This window comes from Arachis stenosperma, chromosome 3 (genome assembly GCF_014773155.1).
Source record: "Arachis stenosperma cultivar V10309 chromosome 3, arast.V10309.gnm1.PFL2, whole genome shotgun sequence".
Taxonomy (NCBI): Eukaryota; Viridiplantae; Streptophyta; class Magnoliopsida; order Fabales; family Fabaceae; genus Arachis; species Arachis stenosperma.
Window position 1 is genome coordinate 8572429 of NC_080379.1, and position 24986 is coordinate 8597414.

General features: G+C 39.1%; 4 protein-coding genes and 1 long non-coding RNA gene across 5 annotated transcripts; 1 reads left to right on the forward strand and 4 right to left on the reverse strand.

Annotated features, from left to right (window-relative positions):
• Positions 1–7533: 7533 nt before the first annotated feature.
• Positions 7534–8127, reverse strand: LOC130965449 (uncharacterized). The gene has a single exon (XM_057890209.1). It carries the CDS (start codon positions 8125–8127, stop codon positions 7534–7536), a length of 594 nt encoding a protein of 197 aa, XP_057746192.1.
• A 4568-nt stretch (positions 8128–12695) lies between these two features.
• On the reverse strand, positions 12696–15891 carry LOC130968789 (cytochrome P450 81Q32-like). The gene is made up of 3 exons (XM_057894251.1): positions 15342–15891; positions 14557–14952; positions 12696–13464 (listed from the first exon to the last, which is right to left on the reverse strand). The coding sequence occupies exons 1-3, from the start codon at positions 15867–15869 to the stop codon at positions 12844–12846; spliced, it is 1545 nt and encodes a 514-aa protein (XP_057750234.1). The 5' UTR covers positions 15870–15891; the 3' UTR covers positions 12696–12843.
• On the forward strand, positions 13187–13996 carry LOC130968790 (uncharacterized). Its single transcript, XR_009081740.1, has 2 exons — positions 13187–13426; positions 13772–13996. It is a non-coding gene; the product is annotated as an uncharacterized LOC130968790 (long non-coding RNA).
• Positions 15892–19640: 3749 nt separating the features above from the next.
• On the reverse strand, positions 19641–20976 carry LOC130965450 (protein MAIN-LIKE 1-like). Its single transcript, XM_057890210.1, has 4 exons — positions 20896–20976; positions 20035–20801; positions 19846–19933; positions 19641–19736 (listed from the first exon to the last, which is right to left on the reverse strand). Exons 1-4 carry the CDS (start codon positions 20974–20976, stop codon positions 19641–19643), a joined length of 1032 nt encoding a protein of 343 aa, XP_057746193.1.
• Positions 20977–23163: 2187 nt separating this feature from the next.
• On the reverse strand, positions 23164–24986 carry LOC130965451 (putative disease resistance protein RGA4). Its single transcript, XM_057890212.1, has 4 exons — positions 24633–24986; positions 24332–24544; positions 23924–24047; positions 23164–23855 (listed from the first exon to the last, which is right to left on the reverse strand). The coding sequence occupies exons 1-4, from the start codon at positions 24984–24986 to the stop codon at positions 23164–23166; spliced, it is 1383 nt and encodes a 460-aa protein (XP_057746195.1).

Below are 24986 nucleotides of genomic sequence, written 5' to 3' on the forward strand. Positions count from 1 at the left end.
AGCTTAACAATATTGTTAACATGCTTACTTAATGTTCGGCTCTTCGAGAGTCCGGACGGATTGTGGATGCGGATTTTGGGCTTTGGCGCATAGTTGGTGACTTGGTGGAGTACCCGACCTCACGAGCTCTTCAAGTGGAGAGGGGGGTGTCGCCTGCGAAGACACTCCAACGTTTTAGTCAGTCAGGTATGCAGGTGAAAAATAGAGAAAATGATACATGACGTACCTTGGGGAAGGGGTAGGACCCTCCCCTTATATGCCATGTCAGAAGTAGGTCCCACAAGGGCAGACCCACCTTCCTCGAAGCTTCCCAAGACAGCTGTAGTAAAGAGCTGTCAAGGACGCGTATCCGGGTCGGGGGTCTAGCGCCTCGCATCCATCTGTTCGGCCCGGGTGGCCCATGGGTCAGGTCGGCCCGTGTGATGTTGGGCCGGGCCGTAACAGTGCCCCCAACGCACCAGCGATGATCGTGAGAGTCATTGGTGGCGTGTTATGTCCTCCTTCGTGTGTCGTCGCCAGGTCAGCCTCTCGTGGAGGGGACATGCCTCTTGCGCGCGTGTTTGTTTGTTGCTGGAGATAACCGTTCGTCGCCTCGTTCTTCGCACTGAGCATTTAATACTCATAATAGGTTATTCAAAATCTTGTGGGCAAAGACCTTTTTACCCTTGCCTTTCGCGCTTCTTGAGTCAGTTTCCTAATTCTTCAATCAGTTTTGCACTCCATTTCCTTTTCATCCCTTTGTTCTTTCCGCACTCACCATCTTTGCCTTCGAATTTTCCCTGGTGACTCCTGTATTCCTGCGTATTCACTCCTCTTTGCTTCCTTTTAGATCATCACAACTACTCCGGTAAGTTCTCATTCTTTGCTTTTTTCTCCATGTTTGTTTTAATTCCATTACCTGTCCCCTTATACCCACGCTGTTCTTCTAATTTGACTTGCATGTTGAATGGCGTTAGTGTTAAATAGGTGCGTTAGGGGGGTTACCATTCTAGGGCATTAGTTTTTTATGCTTTTGCTTAGAATCTGGCTTAATCATGCTTGATTTCAGTTATTGACTAAGCTAAGTGTAGTTTCTGGGCCTTTTCCGAACTCTCGATCTTGTAGACTAACCGAGTGGTGCCCCCACTGTAGGTATGTCTCGTATCGTTTTGCGAGCCTCCACCTCAAACATGGGTTACGACCGGTACGCTTGGGTGACTTCCAACGTGAAGGACTCCCCAAACCAGATGGGTGAGGAGGAGTTTACAGAGTTTCGTCAAGCCGAGTACTTGTGTGGTGGGACTGACGAGGAGGCTAACTACGATGTTTTTGTTCCTGCCCCCCACGAGCGGTTATACGAACTCAATCTCCATTCCCCTCGAATTCCTGGCTGGATTTTGTTTTACAAGGTAATGTTCAACCAATTGGGGGTTCGCCTCCCCTTCTCTTCCTTTCAAATGGCGCTCCTTGGTCGGATTTCCGTGGCGCCGTCACAGTTGTATTCGAACAGTTGGGCTTTCATCCGCTGTTTCAAGATGGTGTGTGAATACTTGGAGCTGCCGGTGTCTGTCGACATTTTTCTCTTTCTCTTCAACCTTGCGAATCCTTCCAAACAAGGGAAAGCAAAGAAAGGATTCATGTCCTTCCGATTTGCTCAGGGTCGGAGAATTTTTGGCTTATTCGAGGACTCTTACCATGGGTTTAAGAAAAAGTATTTCAAGGTGCGTCCCATCAAAGGTTGCCATTCCTTCTGGCTGTTGTTGGAAGGGCAACGCCTCATCCCGACGTATTGGAGTTTCGGGGTGGGGTCTAACTCCTTTATTAAGATGACCTACAAAGAGATGTCCGATGTGGACAAAAAGATTACCGATGTGTTGTTGGCTGTTTTTGGAAAAAATCACGTGAACCTCCACTTACTGATGGGTGACCGGGAAGTCGCTAGGGGTTATATCTGTGAGTAGTTTTAACTTGCATTTCCTTCTTTACTTGTTGCTTTGATTTGTTATGCCGATTTCATGACTAACTGGTTTCACCACTTTGCTGTAGTGGGGATATCTGCCAAAGTGACTGGCCTTGAAAACCTATTCAACACTTTCTTGCTGTATGAGGAGCAGACCAACGAGAACCAGGAGGCTCCACCTGAACAAAATGAAAGCGAAGTCTTGCCCCCTCACAACGCTGCCGAGGCGCCAGTCCAAGATCCTAACGGGGCTCGTGTCTCTCCCCTCCGGAAAGAGGCCGTCGGTGCTGGCGATGAATCAACCTCTAGCCCGCACTTTGAGGATGATGTAAGAATTGTGAGCAACCCAAAGAGGAAAAGGTCGTCCTCTAGTCCTTAGGGAGCTCTTACCGTGATGGAGAGAAACTTTGATGTTGGGAATTTTATAGACTCCCAGATGCTTCCCGGCACTGAGGACTATTTCCATGGCGCCGACTTCCCTGGGCAGGCGAGGTGGATGTACCGATCTCTTCTTCGTGGCGCTGCCATTGCTAGGAAAGCCGAGTTCGAGCTGTCGGGAATGCAGTCGATGCAGAGGAAGCTTGAGACCGCTACTAAGGCCAACAACAAATTCAAGGTTGAAGTTGAAACACTTCGGGAGCAACTCTCCCAGGCAAACGAGAAGCTCAAAGCTGTCGAAGAAAAGGCCTCAGCGGTTGAGGAAAAATTGAAGACATTCGATGCTACCGTCTCCCGACTGATTGAGCGGGAGATGACTTTGGAGAGTCAGCTCAACTCCGCGCAAGGTTGGGTGGCTGCATTGGAAAATGAGCGTGACGAGGCTGTCTCATCGGCCAAGGTTGCTCAGACTGAGGCTGCAAATGGAAGGGAAAACACAAGGAGGTCGTGAAGTAGGGGAAGAGCGCCATCATGATGACTGAAGAGGCTCTTAAGGCCCAGATAAAGGTGGTGGCCCCTGACTTTGATACGTCGGCAATTGGAGTTTTCAAGACTATCCAGGATGGCAATATTGTCGACATACCGAGGAAGTGACCTTTTGTAGTTTCAGCTTCTTTAGCCTTGTAATTTTAACCTTTGTGGATCTTGGTTTGCAGGTTCTGGATTTCTTGTAGACTTTGAATCTCTTACAAATGTTAGCTACTTTGTTGGCTCGTAAGTATGGCTTATTTTTATGACATTTAGTAGTCGTTTCGTCGGCGCTTAGATATCCGGTTTATATATGTTGTACCGTCGTGTCGGTAGTCGGCAAAACCAGGTCATTGCTTTTATTGCTATATCTGTTTTATTGCGTTACGTTTGTTGGTTCCCGGGGTGATCAGTCCCGGGGCACCGTGTTGCCGTTCGCGTTTGTAGTATAATGCATAATAAGGGAAGTAGCAAATTTTATCGCAAAGTTAACATTAGTTGGTAATTGAACAAATATACATGGCGATGAATATTATTTGAAATAGAAAATAGCTTAGCTATTTGTTTAAACATGGATAATGGGGACCTTATTGAGCTCGTTAGGTCGTCGGGTCGTCAGGCTCGGAACTTCTTTGCCGTCTAGTCGTTTCAACTTGTAGGCGCCTTTGCCAATTGCTTCTTTAATCCTGTATGGGCCTTCCTAGTTCGCTGCCAACTTTCCTTCCCCTGGGGTCGGTAGGCCGACATCGATGCGTCTCAAGACCAAGTCGTTTTGTTGAAATTCCCTTTTGAGTACCCTGGTGTTGTAGCGTAGGGCTATCCTTTGCTTTAATGCCGTTTCCGACAAATGGGCCATTTCTTTGACTTCATCGACTAGGTCCTTTTTCACAGCCTCCTCAACTCCTCCCAAGAGTAGTCGTGGGCTTGGTTCACCAACTTCGACGGGTATCACAACGTCTACCCCGTATGTGAGGCAAAAGAGGGTTTTCCGGTGGATGACTGCTACATAGTTCGGTAAGACCACAAAACTGAGGCTAACTCGTTTGCCCATCCCCCTTTCTTATGGTCCAGCCGTTTTTTGAGACCTTGTAAGATAACCTTGTTGGCGGCCTCAACCTAACCGTTTGTCTGGGGGTGTTCAACTGACGAGAATCTCTGTTTTATCCCCAAGCCTGCTAGGAACTCTCCGAATTTTTTGTCGGTAAATTGGGTACCGTTATCCGAGATGATGACTTCTGGGATTCCGAACCTTGTTATCACTTGCCTCCACATGAACTTTTGACAGTTGGCCGAGGATATGCTGGCCAACGGCCCGACCTCTATTCACTTGGTGTAGTAATCGATGGCGACAATCAGGTATTTTACCTGGCCTGGTCCTACCGGGAACAATCCCAAGAGGTCGACTCCCCATTGTGGGAACAGTCGGGAGGTCAGGAGGAGGTTCAGTTCTGTTGGTGGCGCCTTGTGGAAATTGGCATTCTCCTGACACTATCTGCACTTTTTTATGAACCCTTTAGGGTCTGTCATCATCGAAGGCTAGTAATACTCCGCCCTGACGAGTTTTCTAACTAGAGCCTTGCCCCCGATGTGGTGGCCGCAACATCCCTTGTGGTCTTCTCGTAAGACGTAGTCCGTTTGGTCGGGACGTAGGCACTTCAGTAAGGGTTGGCTTAGCCCCCTGTTAAACAATTGGCCTTGTATTATCGTATACCTGGCCGCCTCTCTTCTCAGCTTTGTTGCCGACTTCTCGTCTTCGGGGAGCTTGCCATGTTCTAGGAAGTCAGTGACCGGGTCCATCGAGGAGGGGTCCACGGTTGTCAAATGGAGGACAACTACTGGTTCCTTTACCAAGCCCTGAATAAGAGACCGGTTGCCGGCCTTTGGTTTTGTGCTCGCTAGCTTGGATAGGAGGTCCGCCCGTGTGTTCCTTTCTCTCAGAACGTGTTGGATCGTGACCTCCTCGAATTTTTTGCTCAACTGTTTGACCTTCTCCAGATACTTCTGTAACAGGGAGTCTCTGGCTTGGTAGGTCACATTGATCTGGGAAGTGACGACTTGCGAGTCGCTGCATACTTCTAGATTGGTGACTCCGACTTCCCGTGCTAAGATTAAGCCGCCCAGGAGGGCCTCACACTCTGCTTGATTGTTTGATTCCGGGAACTCAAACTTGATCGACTGTTCATATATGACTCCTACGGGACTCTCTAGGATGATCCCGGCACCTCCGAACGTCTGGTTGGAGCCCCCGTCTACGTGGAGCCTCTATCGTATGCTCGTTGTCTCGTCCGGGTCCCCTGTTATTTCTACCAAGAAATCGGCCATTTCCTGCGCTTTGATTGCATGTCTGGGCTCATACTGCAAGTCATACTGGGAGAGCTCGATGGCCCAAGTCATCATCCTTCCCGCTAGGTCAGGTTTTTGGAGTATCTGGCGGATTCCCTGGTCTGTCCTAACGACTACCTGGTGACCTTGGAAGTATTGGCGTAATCTACGAGAAGAGGTTAGGAGTGCAATTGCCAACTTCTCTAGTTTACTATATCTCAATTCTGCCCCTTGCAGTGCTTTGCTTACGAAGTAAGCTGGTTGTTGAACCTTCCCTTCTTCCTGTACTAAAACCGCCGCCATTGCTTCATCTGTTATGGCTAAATATAGGTAGAGCGGTTCTCCGACCTTGGGTTTTCCGAGAACGGGTGGGGTTGCGAGGATCTCTTTGAAATGCTTGAATGCTTCTTCACACGCCGGGGTCCATTCAAACGCTATCCCCTTTTTCATAAGGTTGAAGAATGGTAGCGCTCGGGCAGCCGACGCTCTGAGGAACCGTGATAGTGCAGTGAGCCTCTCTGTCAACCTTTGGACGTCTTTAATGCACCCCGGGCTCTTCATCTGGAGTATTGTTTCACATTTCTCCGGATTGGCCTCCACCCCTCTTTGGGTTATCATGAATCCCAAGAACTTTCCTGCTTCCATGGTGAAGGCACACTTAAGTGGGTTGAGCCTCATGCCGTGTTGTCGAAGGGAGGCGAATACATTTTCCAGATCTCCTACGAGGTCATCAGGTCGGGTGGTCTTCACTAAGATATCATCGACGTATACTTCCACCGTTTTACCTATGAGGTCGCTGAATATCTTATTCATCAGCCTCTGGTAGGTGGCCCCTGCATTCTTCAGCCCGAACGACATTACCCTGTAGCAGTATGTTCCTCCGGGCATTATGAACGCTGTCTTCTCCTCTTCTGGCCGGTGCATCAGTATCTGATTGTAACCAGAATAAGCATCCATAAAGCTCAGATACCAATATCCCGCCACCGCGTTGACGAGCGCGTCAATGTTGGAAAGGGGGTAGCAGTCCTTGGAACAAGCTCTGTTGAGATCAGAGTAATCCACACACATCCTCCATTTTCTATTATGCTTTCTTACCAGAACTACATTCGACAACCAGGTCGAGTAGTCGAGCTCCCTGATAAATCCCGCTTCGAGGAGACTGGCTGTCTACCTGGCCACATCCTCTGCTCTTTCATGTGACATCTTCCTTTTCCTTTGAGTCACTGGTTTGGCCTCTGGCTTGACGGCTAAGTGGTGTGACATGAGTTAGAGGGTCTATCCCCGGCATGTCGGCTGGCGTCCAAGCAAATAGGTCGCCGTTAGCCCTGATCATTTCCATTAGGGGCTCCTTCAGGTCATGTGGGAGGTTTTTGTTTATGAAGGTGAACTTCTCCTCTGTGTCGCCAACTCTGAATTTTTCTAAGTTCCCCTCTGGTTCGGGTCTGGGTTTGTCCTCGACTCTAGCGTCCAGTTCAACAAGGAATACTCCCGATGCTTCCTTGAACTTCTTCCTTAATAAGAGACTGTCATTGTCGCAAGCGACTGTCGTTTCCAAGTCTCCTTTTATAGATCCCATGGATCCGTCATCAGCGATGAACTTCATTACAAACATCTTTGTACTGATCACTGCCCCGAGATCGTTAATGGTCTTCTTTCCTAGGATGACGTTGTAGGCCGTGGAGTCTCGTAGAACCACGAACTCAGCCATTTCCGACCTTCGCCCCTGTCCTAGTCCTATGGATATTGGCAGGGACATTATCCCGTCTAGTTTGAAGAAGTGGTTGCCTAAACCTACAACACCGTGTTGGTGGGTCTTTAAGTCGGCATCCCGTAGACCCAGAGCATCGAACACATTATGGAACATGATATTTGAGTCGGCTCCGGTGTCTACGAGGATCTGCTTGATAAGGCCAGTTCCCACTCTAGCCGTGATGACCATGGGAGGGCTTTCCGCGACCCCATCAAACCACTGGTCTTTCGGACCGAACGAAATAGGTGAAAACCTTTTGGAATTTTGCGCTAAAGATGAGGAGACCGCCATGACCTTGGGGCCACATTTCTTGTTGTCACCACGTTCACTATGGTGAGGTCGTGTTCGTTGTCGTCTGGCTCATGATGTTGCTTCACTGCGTGAGTCTTGTCCTCTCCTTGGCGGTCGCGATCCCGTCTCCTCGGTTCCCTGATGAGGTGGGAGAATTCGGCTAGTTTTCCGTCCCAGATTGCTTGTTCTAACGCGTCCTTCAAGTCGAAGCAATCCTGCATCTTATGGCCATAGCCTTGTGATAATCACAATAGAGGCTCTTATTCCCCCCGGTTCGGTCCTTTAGAGGTCGAGGCTTCGACAAAATTCCCTTCTCGGCTATCTGCTAATAAACTTCTACGATGGGGATGGTAAGGGGGGTGTAATTGGTGAACTTCTCGATCCGAGAGAACAGCCTGGATGTCTTGCCCGGACTGCCGTCTCTGGCGTGCTCCTTCTGCCTTTCTCCGCTACCGTGCTGTCGAGGTTGATTGTAGGAGGGCTGTCTCTTATTGGCAGCCACAACTTGACTGACTTCTTCATCATTGATATATTCTCTAGCTACGCTTTGGATTTCCTGCATCGTCCACACCGGCTTCGTGGTGAGATGCTTCCTGAAGTCCTCGTTCAAGAGTCCATTTGTCAAACATAGGCTGGCTACTGAATCAGTTAGCCCGTCGATTTCCAAGCACTCATCGTGGAACCGATCTAGGTATTTTCTAGTCGGCTCGCCGGATCTCTGAGTCACTCTGAGTAAGTTGATCGGGTGTTTTACCTTTGCGATCCTGGTAGTAAATTGGGCCAGAAAAGTGCGGCTAATATCCGAAAACCTGGCAACAGAGCCCTGCGGGAGGCTGTTGAACCACCGTATTGCCGGTCTTGCCAGAGTGACCGGGAACACGCGGCACCTCACTTCGTCGCCCACTCCCTCCAAGTTCATTCTGGCCTCGAAGGCCGTAAGATGTTCCTGGGGGTCTTAGGTTCCGTCGTACCTCAAGTCCATCGGCTTATCAAAGTGCTTTGGTAGCCGGACCTCGAGGACGGAGTGGTGGAAAGGGGTCGTGCCCATGATCACGGGCACTTGAGCTCTCCTCGCCCTTTCTCTACCATTTTCCCGATCTCGCCCGGTGGCTCGTGCCCTTCTAGACCGGACGTATATCAAGGGGTCACGCCGTCTCCTCGGGCGTTCTTCATCTTCCCGACTACTTTCAGATTCAGATCTTGGAGTTGGGGAGTAGGTTGGGTCGGAGGCTTGCTGATGATGTCCCTGGTCGGCCAGCTGGCGCTCTAGGTTCTACACCCTATGGCGTAATTCCTGCATTATCCTGGCCCTGTCACTGCCAGTTTTTCCAAAGGGGCGTCTTTCTCTGGATCGTGAGGACGACTTAGGCTGTTGTGGGGGGACCTCGTGCGTTCCCGGGAGGAGGTCGCGGAGACCACCGCACCTGGTATAGCATCCATTTAGTTGTCTCCATAGACGGCCCCAATGTTCGGCTCTTCGGGAGTCCGGACGGTTCTGGGACGGGTCGTGGTTGCAAATTGTGGGCTTCGGCGCGTAGTTGGTGGAGTACCCGACCTCACGAGCTCTTCAAGTGGAGAGGGGGGTGTCGCTTGCGAAGACACTCCAACGCTCTAATCAGTTAGGTGTGCAGGTGAAAAGTAAAGAAAATGATATGTGACGTACCTTGGGGGAGGGGTAAGACCCTCCCCTTGTATACCATGTCAGAAGTGGGTCCCACAAGGGCAGACCCACCTTCCTTGAAATTTCCGAAAACAGCTGTAGTAGAGAGCTGTCAAGGACGCGTGTCCGGGTCGGGAGTCCAACGCCTCGCATCCGTCCGTTCGGGCCCGGTGGCCCATGGATCAGGTCGGCCCGTGTGATGTTGGGCCGGGCCATAACACTTAACATGATAGTGTATGCAGATTTTATGTTGTTGTGATGGGACGCTTCGATGCAGCACGTATATCAGTCAAGATGATGTTTTGATTTTGAGTGATCCGGACATTCAAATTATACATCTCAATAACCTCTCTCGAGTGTTTTCTTCATCTTTCCACCAATGCGACCGTTATCAACATGAAGACCATAAATAAACTGCCATCACCCTGGAAGATGGAATCCAGCAAATAAGGTCATGTTACATAATGGAATGGAACTATATTCAAGCCAAAGATGTATTACCAAAGCATGAGTCAACTAAAGATCGTTTAACCACATGAAAACAAGACATGGGTGTTTGAGAATGAATTTATATACATATCTACAAAACAACATTTTTTTTTTGCTCCCCATGCTATCCCCTAATCCATCTCAGCGGGATTTAAATATCGGTACTTATTTAATTGGACAAGTGACTTGATTATTTGACCATACCAATACCAAGTTAGTTATAAGCACCATTCTTATCAGAACTACAACATTTTTTATTTGTGAAAACAAAGTGAATTTATGTCCAGAATAACGTTTTTCTTTTTTACTTTGCAGAGTAAGTTCAGTTTGTTGGTCCCACATTTTTTGTGTATTTTACTGTTTCGGCTTGAGCCCACCATTTTTGATAAAATTTGGGTTTTAGTTTTTTCGTTAGAAAATTTGGCCTACTTTACTTGTTACAATATCTCCACTTTTGAAATGGAGTTTATCCCCGTCAAAAGAAAAAAAGAGATGGAATTTATCCGGACTGAAAATGAAAATGAAAATGAAAAAGAAATAGAAATGGACCTTATTGTTTGAGCAAAAAATCTAGTAGTTGTATTTTTCTGTAATTGCAGCATAAAATTCTGTGACAGATGTTACATAATGTTTACAAGTAAAAAAATAAGTGGGTCTATGCTATTAAAAAAATCCTAAAGAAAAGATTATGTGATATAAAATGAGACTGGTTGTCAACTAACTATAAGGCATATATCTTCCTCCCACTAAATGGAGCTCAGTACCGTGATGGATTAATCCTTGACTTGCGGAATTGAGAGATACAGTAAAAAACAAAAAAAATATATATATCTTCCTCCCACTAAGAAATCACGGATTTGAGTTTCATCTACTTGAGCAAAAAATAAGCGTGGATTATATGGACATATGGTCCAACCTCCAAGCTTCCTTAATCCAAATACTGCTTTTACATGTAAATTTCATAAGGCCGTTTATGGTCTAAAACAGGTTTCAAGGTCCTGGTTTCGTACACTTGATGCAACCTTAAAAGTTAAAACAGTGCAGTTTGTGCCTTTTTGTTTGTTTGACAAACCAATCCTTCCATTATCTATCTCTTAATTTAATGTAAATGATATTCTTTTTGCTAGCAACAATGCATCTGATATTTATTCTCTTATTAAAAATTTAAAGGCTGTGTTTCCTCTTAAAAATTTTGGCATGTTTAATTGTTTTTTTCTGGAACTATTAACCAAATCTGGGATTGATTCCTCTAAATGGACCTACTCTTTTTAATAATGTTAAACTAAGAAGGTTCATCTGAACTTTTTAAATAAGTTTTTAAAAATTAAAAAAAAAATATAAATTTTTTTATTAATAATAATTTATTGATAAGTTATTTTGTGATTGAAATTTTAGTTATATAAAAGTATTATTTTAAAGTTGTAGTATTTAAATAAATAACTCAACAAATATTATTTTTTATACAAAAAGTTAGATATTAAAATAATGATGATAATAAATACCTTTAAATATTGAATGTTAATTTTACGTAATCTAATCTCATTTATTTTTGAGTTGTTTATAACATAATTCAAACTAATTTCTTTCAAGAACTTTGTTTTTAAATTTGCTCAACCAGTTTTGTTAAAATACGTTCCAAATATATTTTTACCCACTATTTCTTCTTTATATATTTTCATAAATATAATAGTATTGTTCATTAAAAATTAAAAAAATTAAACAAACATTTCATACACGAAGAGATATATAAAAAAGTAGAGAAATGTTGTAAAATAAGAAAATGACCTATTAAAAAAAAATGGTAGAAGACAGCATTTTTAGCAGATAAAACATTCCATAAAAATAGTGAAACACTAGTACTTCTAGCAGATAGAACTTTAAGTGAAAATAGTGGTGAACTAATATTTGTAGCAGAAATAAAAAACATTTTTTACAAAACCAAAAATAAAAGTAACACAACAATCTCTTTTATTTTGAAGTAAAAATTCTTTTTTTTTTAATAAAAATGATAAAATAACTTCTAACAAAAAAAAGTTATATTTTTCTATTTCTTTAAAAATTCTCAATTAATTTTTCAAAAAATTAAAAACATCTTTTAAAAATATAGTATCAAACAAATGATAAACTTTTTATTACTTTCCAAACAGACTTTAACGCCGGCAACAACCTATTTATATCTGCTTACCAATTTAACCAAACGAATGAGTTTACCTGTGGTCCATGTTTCTTGTGTCTGGTCTTTAATCAAGGTTAATTTCTTATTTCTTTGTAGGTGAATAATAACAATACAGTACTACTACGTAAAATGATTTAAGAAATGAATGGTGCAAACATTTAGAATGGGTAAAAACGAAAAAAAAATTGTTAGATAATATAAATCAAGCACATCATGATTATCTTCTATTTATCAATAATTCTGGAGGATTAAAAGATGCTACAATTTGTCAACACATAGAACATCATAGAAGTGTTTTGGAAGTTGTAGTCAAACATGAGTTGCAATGTTTGACTAACAATAAAAAATTGAAACCTTAAATAAAATTGAATAGGAAATATGCAAGCTTACGCTTTTTAAAGTGTGTTTGGTTACAAATGCTTAGTAATTCAGCAGTGCCAATGATAATTATAAATTGGTGGTACTTTTATGCTTGTGTGAATGTGTTTCAAAAATGAAAATATACTTATGAAAAAGTCACTTGTCTCTTCTATTTTTTTTTTTTGCTCTGAATTTGGAAAAAAAAAACCATGATAACGTCGTCTATGTGAATGAGTAATCTTACGCTAATTAATTATAGAATTTATTATTACAAATTTTCCAAGGCACCAATTTAGCTGAAAGACTAGTCCATCTCCGAAGAAGCTAAGAAGGCCAGTCTCCTCCCATTGGCCCATCGTCGTTATTGTGAAAAACAATTTTTCTAAGTGATGGAGAAGACCAACTACTAGCTACTATACGAAATTTCCCCTTTTTTTTTCAGTATATATCATACGATTATAATAGGTATATATTAAAATTAACTATTAAAATTAATTATTAATATAAAATATAAATATATATTAAAGATAATTAAGTAATACATAATTTGGAGACTACCTTCCTCTACAATTTTTCTATTCTAGCCCAATCTTATCTTCAAATTACTCACGTAACAATAGGTATGTATCAAAATTAATTATTAAAATTAATTATTAATATAAAATATATATTAAAATATAAATATAAATTAAATATAATTAAATAATACATATATTATATACAAATAATTAATTTTAGTATCTAAATAATATTTTTAATGTGAAATCCTTGTGTATCGATTTTTTTAATACAATGGCAGAAGGAAAAAAAAGAAGCTGGAATATATATTATTTAAGCCATTTAGCATTTAGGCCTTTATAATGTTTACATTATAGTGCAATAAATATAATGTGTAACATATATATAGAATTTATTCCCCCTAAATATAGAGTCTTGAATGCATGCACAAATTATATATTGGATAGAACCTTAACCATTTCTTGACGTGGCTTGCAAAAAGCAACCAAAGGTTGAGCTTTGGGCAATGTAAACCCTATTCCCTCTGCCATGTCCACTTGATCCTCAATTTTCTCCCATTCAAAACACTGAAACAATGCTCCTAATGCGTGTCCCATAACATGTTTTGCCAAAACACCTCCAGGGCAAGCTCGTCTTCCAACACCAAATGGAATCATATTGTAACAAACTTTACTACCATCTCCATTATCATCAAATCTTTCTGGAACAAATCTTGTAGGATCAGCCCATAAGTTAGGGTCCCTCTGCAGTGTCCACAAGTTCGCAAGCACCATTGTCCCTTTCGGTATGTCATAACCACAAACATTGCAATCACTTGAAGACTCGTGAGGTATGAGAAGTGGTGCCACAGGGTATATGCGAAGTGTCTCAGTGATTATGTTCTGCAGGTACTTCATTTTGGAAGCGTTTGATTCATTCAAGAGTTGATCATGGCCTGCGTGTGTTTCTATCTCGTGTTGAAGCTTCTTCATTGTTTGTGGATTGTTGAGGAGAAGCGACACTGCCCATTCCATTGTAATAGCCGAAGTTTCTGACCCAGCTATCAGAATTGCCTGCATTTTTAACAGTTTTTAAATTATAACTATTTTTTATTTTTTACATATTCCAAACATTAAAAATATTAAAAGTTATTTTTTAATAAGTTTTAATAAAATATTTTTTTATGATATTCTAAAAACCGTATTCGTAAAACATATGCTACTATGTTGGATAGATCTTTTCATTTTTGAAATAATTAGTGATTGAAATCATTTTGTTTCTAATAATGTACCACGGTATATCACTAAATGAATGCATTACAACAATTTTGACCTATGACATGACAACATCATCAAATCTTACAATTTCTTTTACATGTAGAAGATAGAAGATATTATTGTGAAGATATGGTGATGAGAGACTTGGAACAGATACGTCTTCTTTAATTTGGAGTGGCATATGATGTGGGGTATTTTCAGTCAATTTTTCTCATTACGTGTTATGACTTTCTCCCTGTTTTTCTACCTTGTCTATTCAACAATACTTTTCATTTCTTCCAACAAAAAGACAAAAGGAATAAATGATGGTGTGCGATTTACATTATTATATATTCGTACCACCTATAATCTGAATTTTACTTTTGTATTTGTATAAGGTATACTTAACAATATCTCAAGAAGTGAAATGTGAATTTGCTTCATTCTCAACTCAAAAAATATAAAGAGCTGAAGATTATCTACAATTCCAACAATTTAATCAAAAAATCAAACATGAAGTGCTTTCTGACGCACACAGCTTGTTCCACAATATCATGCCTAGAGCCAAATGTATATATTATTTGTTATATGAAAAGATATAAATAACTAATTTTAGGATTTAGATTTATAATTTAAAATTAAAAATTAAAAAAGTATAATTTAGAATTTAAAATTCAAAAATAAATAAAATTTATTTCTAAAAAATTCATTAATATTAGTTGAAAAAAATAATTTTTTAATATATTCTAAATTAAAATTATAAAGCCTTTATCGTTATTTATTTTCTGTTTTATTGATTAACTGTTAATTAAAAAAAAGAAATTAATTATTTAATAAAAGCGAAATATAGCGCATGGAAAACCCTTATAATAATATCTACTTAAGGTGAAGAAGAAATAAAAATCTCACCAGAATGACTCCTTTCATTGTTTCATAAGTGTAGAGTTCAGGTTCCTTATCTTGCAAGTCCAACATGACTTCAATCAAATTCAGTTTCCCATTATTATTGTTCCTATCACTTCTGATGCTCCTATTCCTTTGGATCTCATCAAGTAGTTTCTGAAGAAAGCTATCCACCTTTTTCATCAAATTCACCATCTTCTTTTTCACGCCTTGAAAATCAATCCATTCCAGTATTGGAATGAAGTCATTGATGCTACTAGCTTGAAGTGCCGCGAACTCCTTCATCAGAATTTGGAACTCTTTACCTTCTTCATCAATATCCTTGCCATAGTACCTTTTCCCAGATATCATCCTCAACAACATGTTGAAAGAGACTTCCACAAATTTTGGCCTCAGTTCTACCTATTATCATTAAGTGACCAAACCCACAAAAAAAAAAAAAAAAGGAGAAAAATGAATATATAGAAGAATAATTTTACATAAACTTTATCTTAGTATATGGACTAATAAAGATAATAAAAATAATAGACAAGATTATATATCTAAATTTCTGATACACTAAAATATATTATATATTTAAAATTTACTAATACTATGTGTAGACTAAATAAAATATTAGCCTTTTAAAGGTAAAAAAGAAACTCGAATCCAAAGTTTTTAGATAAATATAAAAATGTTATGTCATTTAAATTATAGCTCGTTAGTAAAATAGTATAATTGATTATTAGTAGCTGAAAATTTGAGTATATGAATGGAATCTTTTTGGCAAACTGGATATTATAATGTTCTACCTTAAACTTTTGAGTTTGACCACATTTGCTGCACTCTTGAAAGAGTTCCTTCACCAATAACCGAATCTCTTCCTCACGAATGCTTTCAAACATGGCAAGACGATTGGTAGAGAAGAGCTCCAAGGTTGTTAGACGGCGGAGGCTGCGCCAGTGGTCGCCGTAGGAAGCAAATCCTATCGTCCTACTACCATAGTTGAGAAGCTTGGCGGCAAGTGTGGTGGGACGGTTTGCAAAAGTGATATCATTCTTTGTGAAACATTCTTCAATGGCGGAAGGTGAAGAGACAACAAGGACTTTTCGTGTGCCGAGTTTGAGGAACAGCATGTGGCCATATTTCTGTGTGAGGTTGTGAAAGCTTTGGTGTAAGGGTTGTTTTATGAGATGAAGGTGACCTATCATTGGTAGAGAAGGTGGACTTGGTGGTAGGTTTTTGTGTTTGCCATGGATTTGAAGAATGTATTTAGAAACAAGAAAGAAGAAGAGGAGAAATATTGAAGTAGGTATCAGCCAGTTACTTGCTTCTTCCATGTTATTGTGAAAGAAAAAAACTGTGTGGGGGAGAGTGTTTATATATTTGCTCAAGAGGAGTGTTAAAGAATTAGTAGAATTTGGGACGTGTAGTTATTAATTAATTATCATCAATATTTTTAATAGTGTAAGCTGATATTTAATAATATAAAATTTATTTTTTTTAATAATTAAATATTAGTTAAATTTTAATAAAAGTGCTATTTCCACGCTTTTTATTAATGATTCTTGTTGATTCATTGTTTTACTAATGAGCTTGACTTTTGAAGCATTTTGATAAGGATTTCATGTACCAAAATTTTGAGATTTTTTTTATATGTGTGGAATATTTACTGTGGAACATTGCAATTATTATTGTACCGACCACTTTTGCTAAGAAATTAACCTTTTTTTTTCTAATCATTAATGAGCTATTAAAATGGAAAATGAGCTTAGAGTGGAAGCTTAAGGTTGTTATTATTATAGAGAGGGAAATGACTCAAATGAGAAAGTTAGATGATTCAAAATTTAATACCTATTTTTTTTTTCAAGTTTAAGGGGTAAGTTAAATAAATTATTTTTTAATTTTTTATTTAAAAATTAAAATAGTAAAATTTTTTAACTAATTAATAGAGTTGCCTTCAATCTTAGTTTATCCTAGCAGAATCGTGTTTTTTTTTTTTTTTTTCACTCAACCATGTTACCTAAATCTACTAATCAACTTTTAAGATGTGTGTACATAAATTTTGTACCAATAAATGTTTTTTCTTAACAGAAGTTCGCCTCTATTTTATAATTTTTATTCCTTTACTCATGTACTCCTTAGCTAATTTTCGTACTGAAATTTGGGAGGATATGGACAAGCAAAGAAACTGGGTTTGGTAGTCTCGAACGGGGACCCACTTCTGCACTAATATAGGCGGCTAAAAATTTAGTGTCTTGGAAGTATTTTGTCTAGTCATGGAATTGAGAGATTAATATTACCCTTAATATTTAATATATAAAAGAATAAGGTATATTTTTTATTATTAACGTTTATAATTTTTTAAAAAAATATTTTTATTATTTAATTTTATTTCTAATAATTTTTTTTTATTTTATCTATAATATTTTTATCTAAAATTAATATTTAGGTGTAATTTTGATACAAATAAAAAATACTAAAATAAAATTGAATGAACTAAATGTTAACAATATTTTAAGAGAATCGCAAACGTCAAAAATAAAAAATATATTTACACAAAAAAATAAAAAATTTTAAAATACAAATATTTGAAATTTAATTAAAAAATATTTAAAATTTAAACTCAATAAAAGTTTACTTTTAGTTAATTTTATAAAAATTTATTTGACAACTTACTATAATAGTAACTGATATAATATATATGGATTAGAATTCCCTAGCATTAGTCTTTTTAAAATATAAGAAAGTGCAATAGAAAAATTTGTGTTGATAGATTTCAACTACTTTTTGTGGCTTCGATTATGTCGAATTGAATTTGTCGAGCTTTTGGCAATGGAATTCGGATGCTTTACGCTTACTACTTCCTAGAGACCAAAAAAAAAAAAAAAAACAATTAGAGAGTAAAAATAACTATAAAAGTAGATTTTTTTTTTTTAGTTTCGCAGATAAATAAACAATTCTAATAACGAGAGAAACACATACAGAGCTTTTAGTTTTAAAAAGTTTTAATATATAAAAAATCTTAAAATAAAGTTTATAGGTTTCAATGAAATTTTTTTTATTATTTGCCTTAAAAAAATTATTAACTAAATTATTTTTATTTGCAGTGTTAAACTTTTATTAAGTCTACTCCACTTAATGAAATAAGTTCTTGTTATTGTTGTTGTCATTATATTAAACTTTTATTAGAATAAAAAATAAATTATACATATATTAATAAAATATCTTAAATTAAAATTAAGTAATTTAATGGTTAGTTCATTAGTCTACTTAAATAAGTGATCTAATTCAAATTATTTCTTGTGCATGCACCAAGCTCAATACCATAACAAATTAATTTTTGGACCGGAAGACTAAAGAATATCGTAAAAAACCAAAATATCTTAAATTAAAACAAACCAGCCTATCTAAATTACAATAAATCTATTTTTAATATATCAACACAAATTATAATGTGAGACTGTTATTTTTCAGTCAAGAACTGTATTATTCTTTCACTCTTTTAGATTTTTTACTTTTTTGTTTTAAATATCACAAGGTAGATATGAGAATATATATATATATATGAGAAAAATTAATCTTTCAGAATTTGAATTTTATTTTAAAAGAATTAATAAGATGATCATTTGATTAGGTTTTTTTACCTAAATGCGCATCTAAAAAACATTAATTTTCAAAATGCGCATGGCTGGAAATCTTTTTGAAAATGCACATTGCCATTTCTTGGCATGTGCCCGTGAAATGGATTTGAACTCCATTTCACTTCAGGTGCCCACGAAATAGGCATTTCATGTCAGGATAACCTTCCACGAAATGGCTATCCCATTTCCATGGTGACAGCAGCGAAATGGAAGGTAGAACTCTAGGCATCCTGGCACGAAATGGGTTTATGGCTGAGTTGAGACTCCATGTCTCTTGTACCGCACACGAAATGTGACAAATTTGTGTGTACTGCACACGAATTGGAACATCGAGTAGGCTATAAAACCCTTCTCCAGTAGAACTAAAGCCACATTTCTTATTCTCACTTCTTCTACCCTTCCTTCTTCTTCGAAAATACCACTCTCATAGAAGCTGCTTTCACTAATTTTTGGGTGTCATGATGGCATTTGAACATATTTATGTGGTCATATATTCCAACGGTGAAATTTCGTATACAGCTGAGGGAGTGACCTTTATGTGTGACGACCCACTTTGGATAATGATTTTCCCACAGTCGTGTCTGCAACAACTAAAAAATATGATTCTGATGAACACTGGGCTGATTGGAAAAAAGGAGATCAATACGCTTATTTATAGGATACCGGTTGCTGTAGCAAGTTCGTTTACATATCAGAAAATGCATATTAAATCTGACCAGCACGTGTCGATGATGTTTTCGTATCATCGTAGCATTGGAAGCATCTATTCGATGGAACTCTGCGTGAAGCTTCAAGATGTGGGGGGCAGCTCATCTAGTTCGAATAACGTGGAGGAAATGCGAAATTCCGATGCTGGTGAAGGCATTCCGTTTTTGGAGATAGGTAGGGCTCGCAGTCCGTCCTTTAACGCCTTCGTGGCCCCCGCCCAGAATATAGAAATTCCTGACCGACGTCCCTTCCCTAATGTCCATGTCGCATGTCCGGAAGGAATGTCCGACAGGTTAGCTGACTCCTCTGAGGAAGACGAGATTGAGAATGATAGCGGAGAGGAAGCAGTTGTTCCGGAAACCCAACCGGTTCAGGGCGAAAGGGTCATCCCAACTGGTGTTGAACCGATAAATGTTGCAAGGGTTGGAGGTCTTTCCAGCGGCACCCCTGACCATTACCTGCACCTCAGTCTTGGTCCAATGAACTCTACAAATGCAGAAACCTCTTTGTTCTCGAGCAATACCACCTGTAATAATCATGACTGGGATGCAAGGTATCTGCCCTATCCATCTCTATCCGATATGATACAGTCCGTCGGTTTGTCCAAACTTCAAACCATGTCTGTAGGCGGATGGGCCACCATCCGTCTTCGTTGCGAGCCGACTGGTGATGGAATGTGTCTATGTTTAATGGAGGGTTCGGTGGACCTTGTTTCCCACCGAATTGCCGCATGACTCTATCGATGTTAACAATCTCGATCTAGCGGAACAGAATAAGTGGCACGACCGCCGTATTGAAATCCCATGTGGAGCTCCAAGATATTCCGTAAGCACCCTCGACAAAATACGTGCATCCCTATACGGCATCCACAGAAACTACCAAAGCCGAGTGTCATTTACACAGGTAGACAAACTTTCAGGGACAAAACAAATTCATGCCAGAGTCATGCAACAGGAATTGTTACCTCATCCACCTTCAAATTGTCCAACCTAAGCCGGTGCCTTTGTAAGCGTTGCTCGGGAAAGTCATTCTTTCCTCTCTTGCCCGCCCACCTACGAAAGAACACCATGATCATAACCACATTTAAATAAAAGTGCAGATGAAATAACAACACAAGTCATAAATACGGAAGATATGCAGGAAAATATATTACGTTGTAGCTAACGGAAATGTGTATGGGCTCGTCACGTCCGGTGCCCAGAAAGGAAGCCTGAAGTATATCAAAGACATCAACAGTGTATGACAACCAGACATTTCCTCGACGTTGTAATCAGTCGCTAGGTACATGCCTCTATACAACCAACAGAGCACGGCACTGCCCCAACTATATGTACTAATGGCATCATAGTTGGCCAGGAGAGGAAGATAACGTACGTGAACCGTGTTGTTCGCTTTGTCAGGAAGTAAAATGCCACCCAATAAATACATAATGTAACAACGTGCATACCGTACGAGGGCCTCCTCGGGAGAGTCAAGAGGCATCTGTTGTAGTCTACTCCTGAGCCACTTCAGTTTTGTGTTATACTTCGTGGTCCCTACATGTCCGTTAGGAACTTCTCCAAGGAGTTCCTCACACCATTGCCAAATATCCCTATGGTGGAACTTACTCCATGACCTTAGAGTGCCACTCACCGGCTCACCGTCGATTGGTAACCCCACCTGCATGGCAACATCCTCCAAAGTGATAGTACACTCACCCCCTGAAAGGTGAAATGTATGGGTCTCAGGACGCCATCTCTCCACAAGAGCACTAATCATTGGGTTGTCGTACTCAAAACGCTTTATCAGAGACGCATAATAGAAGCCGGCTCTTCTTAAGTACGGCTCAAGCATCTGCCTCCTAATCTCCATACTCGGATTTGCTTCGTCTACAGAGAAAACATCGACCAGCGTGCCATGCGGAGTCAACACATGTGCCGACTGAAATTGAAATAGATCAAAACACAATTATTTAGTTTAGAACAATTTTTTTAATTATTAACAAAAATTTATTTTGTTATTAAAAGAAACTCACCTTAACATGTAAATGAGCATAAATGTGAAATTCATCCAACCTATTAAGGTTTTCCTCCACATTAATTCCACTTCCACTCATTTTTTTAATAATAAAAATTACTACTCCAGCACAAATAATTTTTTTCACCCAACCAACATATAAAACTTTCTCATGCAACCCACTACTTCCCTTATCTTTTTTACCTTCGAATTGGTCCCTCCCCTCCCTTCACCTCCTTTTATATGCTTCACACTCACAAGACAACAATTAATTGCCTCCTAATCACCCAATGCATGCTCGTACGGAAACTGCAACACTGAGACTCGCTGCTTTGACTGCCTCCCCTCCCAATTTCGTGCCTGCCACACTTGAGGATGGCCATTTCGTGTGTGCCTCCCATGAAATGCCCAACTCGTGGATGTCATATGTGAGTTGGGGCATTTCGTGTGTGCCATGAGTGAAATGTGCATTTTGTGTATGCCATGGGTGATATGGTGCATTTCGTGTGTGCCATGTGTGAGGTGCTCCATTTTGTTTTTGAAACAAATGAAATGGTTTGTGTCAGTGGCCAGATCCCATTTCGTGGACACCCCCTTGATATGTATCCCATTTCCATTTCGTTGGTGATTCTTGCGAGTTGACAGTGCGCATTTTCAGAAACATTTTCAGCCATGCGCATTTTGAGAATTAAAGTTATTTGCATGCGCATTTACGTAAAAAAGCCCACTTGATCAACTCATGTTAGAGAAATATATTTTTTTCAACAAAAACCAAGTGACGGAATTGTGGATTTGTTTATGAATCTGGTCCTTGTAGTTTTGTCATGTAATATAGCCCAAATATAGAAAATGTTGGACTTAATTTACAAAAAAAAGACCTAAAATACTTCTAAACTATTGTTATTAGATTGAGGAATAACCGAATAAGTAACGTGGTTTTTTTATAAATGGATATTGTCAGTCCCTAGTTGATAATAATACTTTCAAAATATTGTATAACAAATTACAATTAAATCATACACCAAAATAGTGTACAACAACTTATATAATAGAGGAGTAGCATTGTTAGTTAATTTGAAGTGATAAGGTTGAGGAATAAGAAGTATCGTATAATTCACCAATTTTTAGCAGCTAGAACATAAAATTCAGGATAAATGAAACACACTCCAAATGATTTGATAATTGTACTAACTATAAGCAAAAAAGTCTCTTAGAAGAGTAAAAATACGATGAGATTATACTAATAGTTCGGCTTTAAATCTCAACATAGGTACATAGAGTCATAGACAGACTCCCCCACACTGTAGCACCAGGCCAAAATGCTTTACAGAACTTTCCTAATTTCTATCACCAACCTCGGCACCAAAGGCAGATAAATCTGAAAGTTCTTGGTGAAACCTGAAATTTATTGTCTCATATGATCCCCTAACAAGTAACAACTAACCAGTCCTCTGCAACCTGCAATAAGTTCAGGAGAAAAGTTCTATGAAAATTTTCAACAACAGAGTCTGTGAGCCTTCAAGTTTACTTCTACAATGTTAAAGTTTGTGTAGAACTGGAACTCCATACAACATGCAGAGTTGCTACAAGCACAACAAAACTTTTCCCCTAGATTTGTCTGCTAAATAAATTATATCATGCATTGGATGAAAACTAAATAAGATAGAAATCTTCTGATGGTGTAACTGCTATGCCTATGCCAAAATCACCGAGCTTTTTCTTCTCTTTCCAAACTGAAGGAGGAACATATATTATTGTTATTTCTGGCTTACAATCTACAACTACATCTCCATTTTCAGGCACAAGGCTACATACATTTATCCTTCCCAAACCTTACCAGGTAGGACCATTGAACACTGCATTACCCTTGAGTAGAGATGAAACTACTTAAACTATGGTCAGTCTCATTCATGTCGTGCTCAAATCTAGAAATTAATTTTTCTAAAAGCTTAAGTAAATTTTTGTCCCCTTTAAAAATAAAATAAAACTATAAGGACAAAAACCAAAGTTTGCTAATGTTAGAGAGACCAAAATCTTATTTAAGTCTTCTCTAAATTTGATAATACTAAAGAGTCCTAGCAAGCTAAATGCTTCATTAGATTAAATATTCATATTATAAATTACGAATATACAAGGAAATCAGAAATAAGTACACTAATTGGTGAAACCAAGTTAATACTAGTTGTTTGCTTGAAATGCAAAACATTATTAAAAGAAAAGATAAAAAGATGAATCCCAAATATATATATTTAAGGAAAAAAATAACAAAGTTCTAACCGGTTAAGACTTAAGATGTACGAGTGATTTGTTCACCGTCAATAAATACATTGGGGACATGAGCTATCTCTCTCCAGTACTTGATATTTGGACAACAACTCAATTTCAAATGCTTAAGAGAATCGAGGCTAGACAACACTGGAAGTGAGTGCAGTTCAGGGCAAAATGTTATCTGAAGTTTATTCAACCATGGAAAGTCTCCATTTTGTACTCCTGTCCACTCTTTTAATTGACGCATGTATTGAATTGACAGTTTTTCCAACTTTGGAAATGCATGATATTGTTGATCTTCTCCATCCCGACAAAAGTGTTCATCTATTCTTTCAAGCTTGTCCATTCCGTCGATAAGCAAAAAGCGAAGAGCCGGCAATTTACCGATGGGTAGAAGACATTCACAATTCATGCAATTATAAAGTTTCATATCAACTAGACGGACATAGGATGAATCAGAAAACCAATTTGGAAGCTTAAAACCTCCATAACTTGCTATTTCTAACTCTTCAAGATCCAAAGAAGGTTGACTATATTGAAGGATTTGTTCTTCTTTGACAGCATCACATTCCCTTGAGGTAGTCCACCTTAGGTATAGACCGACCAACTTCTTACTACTCAAATCAACCTCCCGGACTTCCTCAAAATTTGAGACGTTTTCCATGTTTAAAATACATAATGATCCAGTCAGATCAACCAAATCCTTCAGCTCTACAATCCGACAACCATCATCCTTACCAACAAAGAAGTTGGATAAAGTCTGATGACTAGTCAGTTACCTATCCCATGAGGCATAGAACCCGATCGTCCAAGAATGTCAAAAACAAAATGCTTTAAACTGGTGAGCTTTTCAATTTTTTCGGGCAACCCATATAGCTTAAAACAATTCTTCAACCTTAGAGTCTGTAAATTAGAAAGACTAACAATTGAATCAGGCAATCTTTTGATGAGGGTATAGGAGAGATCAAGATATCGAAACAACTTCAAGTTTCCAAAGGAACTAGGTAGTTCCAAAATATCACTTCTACTAAAATTTAATGTCCTCAAGTGCTTAAGCCTCAAGAAAAGATCACGCAGAACTTGATCAATATAAAAACCCAGGTGTGGGAGTAACGAACAGGTTTCCAGATTTCGAAATCTTTCCAAGGACCCAACCAACAAGTTTGATGCTTTTAGCATCTATGGACAAATGCTTTAACATAGTCGGGGACATTATCAATGTCTCCATCAAAGACTCTGGCATATTTTGCAGAAAACTTTAATATGGACTGGTTAATTTTATACAGTAAAGTGCGGAAAACACCCACAGATGGATCTAACCTATAAGGAACAACAACTTGGTCAGATAGCAATGAATCAAACACTTGATCCTCCACCTGTCTAGAAGAAATGGTAAAGAGCTGCCCACAAAGAAATTAATTCTTTTTTGGAATATTCACAATAGAGAGAAAAAAGAGAACAATGAAAAATAAAAGGAAGAAGATCAACATGTTGTTCAGTGGTGCTTCTTTCAGAGTGAATTGCAAACGAAGGAGAGGATGCTGAAGGAGAAATATGCTTGTCCAGATTAACTTTGAGCTGCGTTAATTTCACAGCCTTTCTACTTCTCGGTCCGGTAGTAGAAGGGAACGGCATAGTCGCATCAGATGGTGATCTTGGAGACAGTCCAAGCCTATCTCGAATTGCGGGGAAGGATTTCCTTGAATGGATAGGAATATGATCCGCAAGATCCCTTGAAATGTTCCCCACCCGCGGAGGCAGAGTCTCGTGTGTGTCAGGAGGAATAACTTTCTTGGGAACAGCTCTTGGTTTCGGCTGATTAGAACTGGGATTCGAGTCCAT